The sequence below is a fragment of the Centroberyx gerrardi genome, chromosome 15, assembly GCF_048128805.1.
Source record: "Centroberyx gerrardi isolate f3 chromosome 15, fCenGer3.hap1.cur.20231027, whole genome shotgun sequence".
Taxonomy (NCBI): Eukaryota; Metazoa; Chordata; class Actinopteri; order Beryciformes; family Berycidae; genus Centroberyx; species Centroberyx gerrardi.
In genome coordinates, this window is record NC_136011.1 from 20,785,893 (window position 1) to 20,798,470 (window position 12,578).

The 12,578-nt window shown below is 41.8% G+C and overlaps 1 protein-coding gene across 1 annotated transcript in view; it reads left to right on the forward strand.

The window, feature by feature from the left end:
* The window catches only part of cep170aa (centrosomal protein 170Aa), a 38,667-nt gene continuing 26,089 nt past the window's right edge, over positions 1-12,578 (forward strand). The window contains exons 1-6 of the mRNA XM_078288749.1: positions 1-61; positions 725-864; positions 5,775-5,864; positions 8,961-9,039; positions 9,541-9,599; positions 9,889-10,120. Of these exons, the coding sequence (XP_078144875.1) occupies positions 760-864; positions 5,775-5,864; positions 8,961-9,039; positions 9,541-9,599; positions 9,889-10,120 (565 nt within the window). The 5' untranslated portion in view covers positions 1-61; positions 725-759. The remainder of the gene's footprint in view (positions 62-724; positions 865-5,774; positions 5,865-8,960; positions 9,040-9,540; positions 9,600-9,888; positions 10,121-12,578) is intronic.

The window sequence follows — 12,578 nt, forward strand, 5'->3', positions numbered from 1 at the left end:
GGATGGCCTAGCTGTGCTGTGCTGTCAGTGGTCTATCAGCAGTGAGCTACCTGGACCAGAGGTGTGTAGTAGAACTGGGTAAAAATATACTGCAATTCATTTTCTAATATTGGAAACAACTGACCTCAGGTCGGATTGTCTTGCCAGGAAACTCAGACAGCCTCAAAATTAGCTACATTGTCTGTAAGATAAAATAAACCAAGTGCTCTTCAACTTTTTTTTTTAAGTAAGTTTGCAAGTATTGAAATTGTATCCAGCTATTCTGTGTCACAACAAGGCAAATCTCTCTGCTGAATCATTAAAATGCCTTTATTTAATTGGCTATTGACACTGTGTGCATGGACACTGTTCAAAATACTTCTAACTATTTCAGCGTTTCTGTAGAAGTGTTTTTTTATAGATGTGGTATTGAGAGTAATTTTACTTCTGAGACCCAGTTCCCTCCTGGGTCCGTTCCATTTTGATTTGTTCCAGTTGGTGCTGCAGTTGAAGAATGGCTCTTATTTGGATATTTATATCATGATATGTGGACAAATGTGCTGTAATTGCCATTGTAACTTTTTGAGGGGAGAGCTTAACATTAGGGCCGGATGATGAATTACATTTTTTCTAGCTGTGGCAGCAATTTCCCAGCTGTGGGATCCACCGCAGCTAAATGAACATAAACACAGTATTTACTTGAACTGCTTAATAGTTGCTTAGTAGTTACTACTATTTTCCCCAGTAGGTGTGTACTGGAGGCAGCAGCAGGGAGCAGAGATGAGTGTGACCTCTTGGTTCCTGGTGAGCAGCGGGGGAACTCGCCACCGACTCCCCCGGGAAATGATCTTTGTCGGCCGGGACGACTGTGAGCTCATGCTACAGGTGAGGATGCTTAAGACTGATGAAAACATACACAGGCAACAGGTGTACTCATACAAATGTAACAAGACATATGCACAGTGTTTATAGTACACACACAAATGCAAACACACACACCAACCTGTCTTAACACATGTACGCAGCCTGACATTGCTCTGGATCATCTGGTTGTAATGATGACACTTTCTCATGAGTCAGTTCCCATGTGAGACAATGAGACAGTAATAAACGGAATTAGTCTCACATGATTAGCGATGATAGAACGGGATTTAATGCCCAGTAATCTCATTAACATAAAGATTCCGTCTCTGCTTGTGTGCTTTTGTTTGCTTAAGAGGAAGAGTTAGCTACAGTGGTACAGATCACACAGGTATTAAAGGTGCTTTCTTACCTGTGTGTGTGCTAACATGATCCATAGGAAAACACCACAGGAGCAAAGGCATAGGAAGGAGTTTGATATTGGAGTTTTTTTTCTTGTTTTGCGTGATGGTGGCTGTAACCCACTCATTATCGCTTGTCCAACACTTGGTAGTGTATTGTTCTTAACTGGCCAAACGTCATGTCAAAATATTTCTAGCGCAGCTACATTGGAGTTTGATAGGAGAAATACTTTCAACGATCCAAAACATTAACATTACATATCAGGTTTTGGTGTCAGTCCCTCAGAATCAAAGAGCAAGTGCTTCTTCCTAGACTTACCATTTTGCACTATAATCAGGGCATCACTGTCGACTGAGTACAGCTCTTGCAGTAACGCAACCTGTGTGTATATAAATATAAATATGTGTGTGTGTCTGTGTTTGTGTGTGTGTACTGAGGTGTTGTGTGTACGTGTGCAACTGTGCATACATACACAAAGTGAATGTGTATGCACGTGCGTACCAGTGATCGTTGTACTATTAATAGAAAGTGGGGCAGATACCTCTTGAGTTAGATCCTATCTGACTTGCTGGGTTCCAGTGGGAAGAGCGTGGCTGCAGCGTTCCCTGTTTTAACAATACATGCTGAGTGACAGTTCTCTAAAGCTCATATAGAGTAATTCTATTATTGATACCAGTGTCTGTCTCATAATCTTACTGGCAAGAAGACACTCAGGACATTCAGTGATGTTAAGCCTGCATAACGTGTTATAAATTGTACTGTAGCAATGAGCAGACTGCTGTTTTTGTCTGCATGTCTGGATTTTGAGCTAAAGAAATTTCAGAGATGCTATGCTGAAAATATTTTCAACTGGAGAGCTCGATCAAAAAATGTAGTTCAAGACTATACTTAATCCATGACTCTAAAACTAGACCTAGATTTTTATGATGTATTATGTGTAGGGCTGCATATTGCTTGGGACAGATACATAACCCACACTGCCATAGTGCTGTTATTACTTTGTAGTTGGAAAGTGTGATGTGATTTTCTGTTGTACAAAAAAAACAACAACTATTGTTTTGATTTTATCATTAGAAAGAGAAAAATGATCTATCTTCAGGATGATATTCAGTTAGATTTTTTTCCAAGTTTATTTCTAATTATGTTAAGTCTGTTTTGTGACTTAAACACTCTAAATAGACATGACACTGACAGCTTCTTTGCACACCCATACTAATGTCACATAAACCTCGGGTGTGCGTAAATGAAACTTGAAAAATACTAGTCTTATTTATGAAAACACTTCACAGTTAGCTTTTCAGTCTGTTGATGCTAATTTTGTATTACTTCATCAACTGAACTAAAACCTCACACACCCTTTTCTTTGACGAGGAATTGTAGCTTGGAAGGAGCTTCAGAAGGGGAGTAATAAGGCTCTCACTTTACTGAAGTATGCAGAGTTGTGAAGGATCTGTTTTACTTTACAAACACTTTCTCTAATGTGTCTGATGACCTCAGGGTCTACCTCTTGCTTGTGTGTGTGTGTGTGTGTGTGTGTGTGTGTGTGTGTGTGTGTGTGTGTGTGTGTGTGTATTCTTGTACCCTTGTGATGTCTTTGCAAGGACAGACAAATGAGGAAAATCCTCCAAAGTGAGGACATTTTGCTGTCTCTCTCTCTCTCTCTCTCTCTCTCTCTCTCTCTCTCTGTGTGTGTGTGTGTGTGTGTGTGTGTTCTTAGAGCGGACACTTTGTTTAGCTGCTGACAGTTTCAACCATGTGACGGTTCTAACAAGCCATGGCCTCATCACATGGCTAGCTGTTAGAGATGCTGCTTGTTTCATGCACTGAATTGAACACACACACACACACAGACACACAGACACACACTCAAAATTGATGAGGATATCGAACTGAAAAGAGATTGTGTGACAGAGAATTATCACAGTGTTACATGAGTGGCTTGAGTGAGTGCTTTGTACACCAGTTTATTGTTTTTTTCCATTACATTACATACCAATCAATGGTTTGACAATTCTGCTGTTTACAAACTATGCCATCGTGATCGGAATGGATTTTTATTTATTTATTTTAAAAAAGCAGCCGTTACTAAAACCTACAACTCAAGATTTTTGGAAAGGAATGCAGTGAATACAGAATGATTCCATGTTGTCAGCCTGAATCAGAGTTCGGCTTTCTCATCTCTGGATAGCGAGTGACTGGATAAAAAAAAGTCAGAGAGGGTGTTGCAGCTCTTTCTGCCTCTGCATCATATCCGCTGTCTCACAGCTCAACTCCTCTGCAGTGTGTGTGTGTGTGTGTGTGTGAGTGTGTGTGTGTCCCGTTGATGAATCAAGTTTGTCTCCCTCTTTATCTCTTCCTCTTTCTCCTCTTTCTTTTTCTCCCTCCCCTCACACAGGATCCATGGGTGTTAAATCCTACAAACTCATGTTGGCAAAAGTTAGTTTAGTTCGTTTCCAATTCAAATGTGTTTACCTTGCCTGATACTTAAACTCACTCACTTTGCAGTTATGCAGTGTAAAGCTTCAAATTTTTCTGCAATGATTTTTAAAACTACTTCACATTTGTATGTTAAGTTGGTTGTGCACAGGTTCAGTGGTGTGACAGTATGTGTCTGGTCGGTCCTGCGGTGTGAGGTACAACAGACCGCTCAGTTCTTGGACTAATCTGATTCTATCCTGTTTGATCTAGCCTAATCTTTCTAAGATAATCTGGAGGACGGTTGGCTCTCAACACCGACCTGGAGTAGCTTCCTGTGGTTTTATCCAACCGCACTGGGAAAAAAAACAAACATCTGTCTTACTTCAGCCATTATGTATAAATAGTATTTTTAATTTCAAGAGTGGGCAGTCCTCCTTCCTGGTGTATTTGCTCTTTGTTTAGACAAGGGGAGTGGCTGGGTAATAGTAAGGATTCATATGTGTATTTGAGAATCAACTACTAGACTCGATTCCTAGAAATTGAGAATCAGCCTTGACTGACTGCAACACAATAGTCTCATCTTGCCTGGATCCGGCCCTTCAACTTGTTCATTTTTTGGTTTTCATCAAATTCATTGCTCATCACTCCCACTTTTTAAAAAAAGTGTGATTCATGAGTCTGGCTGGGATTTACTCTGACAAGGCTGTTCGATTTCACAACACTCAAACACTGTTAATGGGTTTGTCAGTTTGTGGGCCAAGTACCATTTTTGCATTCAAATATAGTGTCAAATATTACCGCTGTGATTGGTCAGGATTGGTCATATCAAGGCTGAAAATTGAAATACCATTAATTCCATCCAAATGATGAACTAATCGCTGAGGAATTCCTTTCACATAATCCACCTTAAATTTGACATCAGGAAAGCAGCTGCAGACAGCTTCAACAGACCCTTGACTCACCAAAATAAAAAAAATAAAAAAATAAAAACAAGCATTTCTAGGACAAGGTCTCACCCCGTTCCATGCATTTTTTATTGATGTGTCTTATTTGGAGGACATTCTGACAGACGTTTGGAGACCGAGGCGCTGACAAGCAGCAAAATTGCTCAACTGTGAGGCAATTCATACTTCTAGATATATATGAAAACTCTGTGACAGTTTAACATGAAAAGGATATTTACCAGAAAACCCCAATATATTCTGTCTTACCCTTTCGCCGCTGACTTTTCCACCACAAAGAAGGTCACAGGGTCTTTGTTGGAAGCAATTTATCCTCAAAACAGCTGATGGGCTCAAATCTGGAGACCAGAGAAAATCAATACTTTCACCCCCAGTCCCTCTTTGCTCCACCATTCTCCTTTGTGTGTGTGTGTGTGTGTGTGTGTGAGAGAGAGAGAGAGAGAGAGAGAGAGAGAGAGAGAGAGAGGTGCTACATTATACAATATAAGACAGAAGAAGCAAAGCATTATCCAAAATTTGCCTGTAGACGATTACATAGAATGCAACTCAAGGTCAGTTAGACTATTGAAGAGACCTCTGCAGAGAATATATGTTTGTGTGTGTGTGTGTGTGTGTGTGTGTGTGTCCACATGTGCATATATGCGAAGGTGTGCTTGTACTTTATGTGCACTTTGTCACTGAAATGGATTCACAGAGACATTGAAATGAGCAATGCCAGTATGCTGTAAATTGATATCACATAGCATCATGTTTATCCACATAGATAGTACGCTGACATTGTATCTTACTGTTACAATTGCTTTCTTGACATTGGATATTCATTCCACCACAAAGGTTTAACATACCGCAATTTACTCCAATGTCACATACTGCTCTCCAATGGTTTGTAATCTAGTGTAAGAAGCAGTTTATTCTGCAGTCCACGGTCAGGCTCACATTCTACATAGTCTGGATGCAGTATAAGTGTGTGAAGAAATGACAAACTAACATGAAAACAGATTTAAGTAGCCACAGCCACATAACAGACATTATTAGAGTAGATGTGGACAGACAGCATCTGAACTTAATGACGAAATCTCAATAATCACATTGAAATAACGAGTGTGACTGCTGGTTTTGAGCTTACATGCTTGTGTGTGTTTTTGTTTGCAGTCCCGCAGCGTGGATAAGCAGCACGCAGTCATCAACTACGAGGCCGGCAGCGACGAACACAAAGTCAAGGACCTGGGCAGCCTGAATGGGGTGAGTAAACAGACGAAAATAGAAAAGACAGAGCGAGGTTGGGAGAGAGATAAAAGGACGGTGAGAGAGCGGGGAGGAGAGGAGAGAATAGAAGATGGGTCACATGATGGATGAGGGATGGGGAGAGATGAGAGAGCGAGTTTAAGCAAAGGGAGGAAAAAAGAGTGTGTTGAGAGGGAGACAAAGCGAGACAGACAGAAACCTAGAGACATATATGAGGGATAGAAACAAAGAAATCCAAGGTAGAGAGGGATGAGGCTGTGCAAACACGGGTTAGAGGTTAACGTGTGCGTTTGGTAGTCAATAGGACTCCTAATCAATCCCTAATCAACCCTAACCTCTGTTAAGGTTAGGGTTAGGGTTAGATTTGTATCAAGGCTGAGGTCAATTGGAATTCAAATCCAATTATACAAACCACTGCTTAAGCCAAATTGAAAATCTATTAATCTTTTTGCTTCTGTGTACATTGTGGCTTGGCATCAAAAGAAATGAAGGAAAGGATTATACTATGGCAACCCTAACCCAAAATGTCCATTTTAAGACTATACCTCTTTGTCTGATAAAGGACGCAGCCAACTAATTCTATACATAAAGATAAAAAGGTATATGAAACGCAGTTAGCAGAGAGACAAACCCATCTTCTTATTTATTGAGGACGGCTCTCCAAATCCACCCTTTTTCCAGGCAAGTTAACTGAGAACACATTTGTTTTTTTACAACGACAGCCTGAGGAAGCAGTTGCCGGGCGGAGAAGTTACATCGATACACACATACGAACACTAGGGATCTGTCCGATGCAACTACAGTCTTCACTGGGACAGTCAAGTGCTCTCCACCCTAAAGCACTTAAACACTGAAAAACACACTAAAAAAACAACTATTGGTGATGTACCTTGCAGTTTTTCTTATTCCCAATGTAATTAACAAGCCAAATGTAGATCACAAGATGCCATGTCAAGGTATTTGCAGTGCAGCTACAGTGGAGTTTAATAGCAGAGAAATTTCCAGCTGTCTAAAGTGTAAACGGTAAATGTCAGTCCCTCAGAATCAAAGAGAAAGGGCTTCTTTCCAGACTCACCATTTTGCACCAGCGTTCAACAATCATACAGGGAGAAATCCATCATAGAGGAGGAAGAGATACCAATTTCTTCAATTACCAAGTCCAGGCGTGCTCTCTGGGGTTTGTGAAAGGCATTCTGGGAAATCACTACCTGAAGTAGAAGTAAACAAGGCAGGTTGAGGGAAAGTGGAGACACCAAACAAGTAAATCCTTCTTTCCTGGAATGCGTTGAACATCACAGATTGATGATATCGAACAGTGTATCTGAGGGTGGGATTTTCCTTTAACGCTTACTGTGCCAAGGTTTATCTGTACCTATTCAACTAAAAAGCTATATATATGATATTATACCACATGGAACAAATATCAGCCTTGTGTTACCCCCTTTTTTGGAAACCCTACACCTCTCTTAACCTCTGTCTTTCACACTCTAGAGTACAGACGTAACATTCCTTTCGCCACATGGTGTGAGCCATGTGTTTAGCACTGGTTGTAGTGATTAGCGCCCAGTCATAGCCCACTAGCTTAGATACATGTATATCCCATATCCTCTCTGGCTGTCAGAAGGGAAGCTGGGGTTAGAGCCGCTTCCTGCTGTGTCATTAACCATTGGCTCTGATCCTTCTTCTGTGGTGGTGATGGCCTGATTCACAGGAAGTTCTCTTCCTGCTGAGTCAGTGGGTATGAAGGGGTTTGACACAGTCGTGAGTAACAAGCCCGAGTGCAACCAAAAGTGGCCTGTGTTTTTGGCAGTGTCGCTGTTTACTATCTCAGAGGAGACGTTTCATTGCCGCCCGCAACTGCCGCAACGGTGTTATCAAGCTGTTGTGATTTCATCTAACTGGAGGGGAGAAGGGGATGTTTTATTGCTACGGCAGCGCGAGTGTGATTGAATTTCATTTGCAGCCTAATGAAACCTGATCTGTCTCAGTGCTGCATAGTCGAAGGAGGGGTGAAGGAGAGGGAAGTGGGAGTGGGAGAGAGAGAGAGAGAGAGAGAGAGAGAGAGGACAGGGAGGGACTGGGACAAGAAAGAGGAGAGAGAGGGAGAGGAGAGAGAGAAAACAGTGTGCTTTTTCAGTCTCAGGGCATTTTCCCTGGCTGTGCAGACAAACTGACAGCTTCCTATAGAGACACCACAATCGGCTGACTCAACTGTGCATCGTGGCTGCATTTAGGACCTCTCTGACCTCATGCCAGTTGATCTTGTCAATGATGATTTATATGTCGCTCATTTATCATTTGTGATTTATAAAACTAATTAATACAGATAATTCAAGTTACTCTTTATGTCTTTATAGATGAAAATGTGCATAGCCTTGTTATAGTGGTCCAGGTTCATATTGACACAGGAGAGAAACAGTTACCTGCCTACTTAAAGGGAGCTAACACGGGTGGGTTGACACACAGTCAACAGTTAACCTTGCCTATATATTCCATATCAGCCTGAATTGTGTTTCTTTAGAAAGTGTGTGGGGAGAAACCGACAGAAACAGAGTTGCCAGCTTCTTGAACTAGACATAGCATTATGTCAGGATGTGGCTAATTAAAAAAAAAGGGTGTGACCTACCAAGGAGGGAGAAGAGAGAAGAACATTGTTTGCTAGCACAGTAAGCCACAGCTAACTCAGCTGGACTAGCCGAGCAATAGTTGGCAAGGAGACACCTAGAAATGGTAAATTAAAAGAGAAAAATGAATGAATGCACTCCCATAAGAAACCTGTGAGGGAGGAGGCCTGTGAGCAATCCCCTAACAGCACTATGATTCATCACACACATGATTCATTGATGTAGCAAATCCTGAAACCCAGACTCAGGAGAAACAACATTATCTGAGCAGAGTTGATATTTCCAGCCGGAAGCACAGACACACATGTGGTCCTAAACTAAATTAAATGTATGCTGTTTTGCAGTGTCCAATTTTTTGTACAGACCTGTTCTCAGGGTAGAAAAAATTCAGTAGTCTGTTGCTGAATTCATGTTCATGATTATTGACGACCATGTTCTTGTTTGTCCTGCCTCTGCCCTCCCCTTGCAGACCTTTGTAAATGATGTCCGCATCCAGGAGCAGATGTACATCACTCTGAAGCTGGAGGACAAGCTGAGGTTTGGATATGATATCCTTTCACCTGGGTGGGACTATTAACCTTGTGCCCCAATGGGAACCAGCATGGGTTTACATCCCAGTACATGCTTTGTCCTTCTACCCCCACTATTTTCAGACTGTCCTTACTGTGTACCATCTGACATTATTGTAGGAGGTAAGGATTGCCAACTTTCATCCTTAAACTATAGTCTATGTAACTAAGTTTATTAGCGAAGACGCTTTAGCCTATAGAGGGATACAAAGCGACTGTAGCCTGTAGAAAACAGACATGTAAGAGTGTAGTGAGCACTGTCACCCTCTCACTCTTCCACTGACATTTGTCACATTTTGTCTGCTGCTTGCATCAATCTCTCTCTCTGTCGGAAGTGTTATCTCAATTTGAAGTCTCTGCATGAGTAAATCGTATACAGGGAAGTGTTGCGTGTGTCTGTGCATGTGTATGTGTGTGTGTATGCAGGTGTATGAAAGTTTTTCTGTTGCTGCCACTATTTCCTTAACCTGTCTGTCTCACATACCAACCTGTTCACGGTGGTGAGAGGAGAGCTCACTGTGCCTGAGGAGGCCCTCAAGGTAAGAACATACATACACACACACACACACACACACACACACACAGACAGACACTACCCATGCCCCAGACACAACTCACTGCAACATTTATTACCAAAAAACACACTCCTATAACACACTGCCAAGCAGGAAACACGTCAGAGACAACTCAACCGAATACAATGTATTGTGAGACAAGACAACATACTTTTGTACAATCTTAAATTTTCAACTTGATACCATATTGTTATACTATTATATTATATCTCTCCCCTCCCTCCCTCTCCTTTTCCCCTCCATCTCCCTCTAGCATGAAAAGTTCACCAGCGGTCTCCAGCTTAGCAAGAAGCCGTCCAACGGTGAAACCACCAGCACCACCGCCGCAACCAAGTCTCCCATGAAGACCCCGACCAAGATGCCCAAGTCCCCCGCTGGCGGCACCCCGAGGCCAGTGGAGAGCAGGGCAGCAGACGGGGTCACCTCCTCCGCGGAGACTACAGCTAAACATGCTGACACTCACAAAGGAGAGGAGAGGATAGGAGGTGAGAGAGAGTTGTGACAGTGCATGAAATATGAACTTGTCTCAGGAATTATACACACATTTTTTATTATCTATTGTTAGTATCTAATGTCTAATGTGTGACAAGACTATTCGCTGTGTATATTAGGCCTACTATTTGAGTTGTTTCCTCAAATTTCAGACTTATTGAATGCTACCGCTTCTGTAAAGCAAAATATCCATCCCTTTTTTTGTCTTTCTCTCTCAGAGTGTATGTGCTCATTTTACTTTATAGTACACAAGCAGTGGCTCAGAATACATATTTGAACACCATGTTTTTAATCCAAACACCCAATCTCACAGAGCTGTATTTATCTCGTGGCAGCTCAGTGGTCCAATCACAGAGCTGAATTTATTTCTTAGAGGAGGCTGAGTGGCTTTGCACACAGTTTAGAGGTGGTTTTGTCAGCTGGTTTTGTCATTTCTTCTCTCAGTGGGTGCAATTACATTTAATACCTGGGGCAGGTCTTTTGACATAAGAAGCTACTGCTGTAGATTCACATGCATGCAATGATAAATGATTCTAATTAATGTTTCAGTCTACTTTGCACCAGTGATTAATGATGCTTTACTTAGGAAATAGGAAGGTTGAAATGATAACAGAGAAGGGATAAAGGGAAAAAGGGAAGCGAAGGGGAAAAGATGCAAGCTGTGGCTGCATTGCATTATGGTCTATTGAGGCTGGGGTTGGTGGAGAAATTGGTATCTCTTCTTCTACAATGGATTTCTCCCTGTATGATTGTTGAAGGTTGGTGCAAAATAGTGAGTCTAGAAAGAAGCCCCCGCTCTTTGATTCTGAGGGACTGACACCAAAACCTGACATTTACTGTTGATGTTTTAGATGGCTTAAAATCTCTCTGCTATCACACTTTGTTGTAGCTGTGCTGGAAAACATGAATAAGAACAATATACCACCAAACGACAATACGCACCCAGAAATGCGAGGTGCATTGCCAATATCAGATGTTGTTTTTTTTTTTACATGTGTTTAAGTATTTTAGGGTGGATTTTTCCTTTTAAAAAATAGGTTGATACACTGGAGTAAGGCTATTGTAAAGTAAAGTGTGGTGGGATTTTATCTTAAGCCAGTAGGGGGTAGATGTGGTCAGAAGGGAAAGGTCTTTAACCGCCTCACCAACACCGTCAACACAGCACAACACAACACAGTCACTCTGTCTCTCCATGAACTTTGTTTAGGTCTGAAGTTGTCCCTTATAAGTGACATCACTGACCAGGCTGTTGTCCTGGCGGGGGTCCTGGCTAAACTCCAGATGTTGAAATGGGGCCACAGGGGGCTTGTCTGTTTGCCCAGATTAACCAGTAACAGGGTCACAGAGTCCCCTGATAGTGTGTGGCATCAAACCCATATGCCACCACCACTTTTCTTAAAAACACGCTAACACACATGGACACATAGAAGCACTTTGCACAGAAGCATGCAAGCATACACGCACAGTGCTGCAGTGCGTGGCATATTGCCCCATCTGCTACCAGCGTTTTTAATGACAGACTCCCTGTGGATCTGTAGATGTAATCCTACAGTGTTGCTACTGTAATATCAGGTCTCATCCAGATATATTATATCTCACAGTAAACAAATACTTTCAGCAGCTTTTATATGGAAGGCCCCTACTTATAACACCCGCAATTTGGCTCAGTACATGTATCATTATCTGCTTTAAAGTGATTAAACTTACATTGCGCTGGGTAAGAGGTGCTCCTAAAAATGAAATATGTGGCAAAGTAGGCAGCTGGTTTGTAATATCCTCTCTCGGATGTGGAATGCATTCTGAGAGCCAAGTCCGTTTGACTCGAGGAAAAGAGAGGTTACCGCAGGAAGCTCATCTCATGTCAGCTTTCATTCTTTTCTGTAATGCGTGAGGAGGACAGAGGGGCAAGTGGAAAGTCCCTTATTTATTTAAAATCTGAGTGTGTGTGGAGAGAGAGAGAGAGAGAGAGAGAGAGAGAGAGAAAGTGACACAGAGAGAGATTTTCTATCTGGTTTTTAGGGAGCCTGTGTAACATCTGGCCAGGGACTACAGATGAAAATGAAAAACTCTGGCACATTTACATTCTGACTAATGTTTATTAATGTGCACTGTCCCTGTTAAAATAAACCAAATAAATAAATAAAGTGAGAGAAAGTGACAGAGATATAGTGTGTGTACATGTGTGTGTGTGTGTGTGTCTATCCTGCTGCTAAAGTTCTGTAAGTAGGTCAGTGGTGCAACTAATGCCGACCAGACCAGAGCTCCCAGTGAGGGGAATTAACACACACACAGACACACACACACACACACACACACACACACACAAAGCAGCTGGGTTCACTTTGTGGCATCATGATACAATGACCAATTTATGTAGACAGTACCCGTTATAGACAGTACATAATAAACATGTTAACATTCATCAGTGTTGATGATTAAAGCTACAATAAT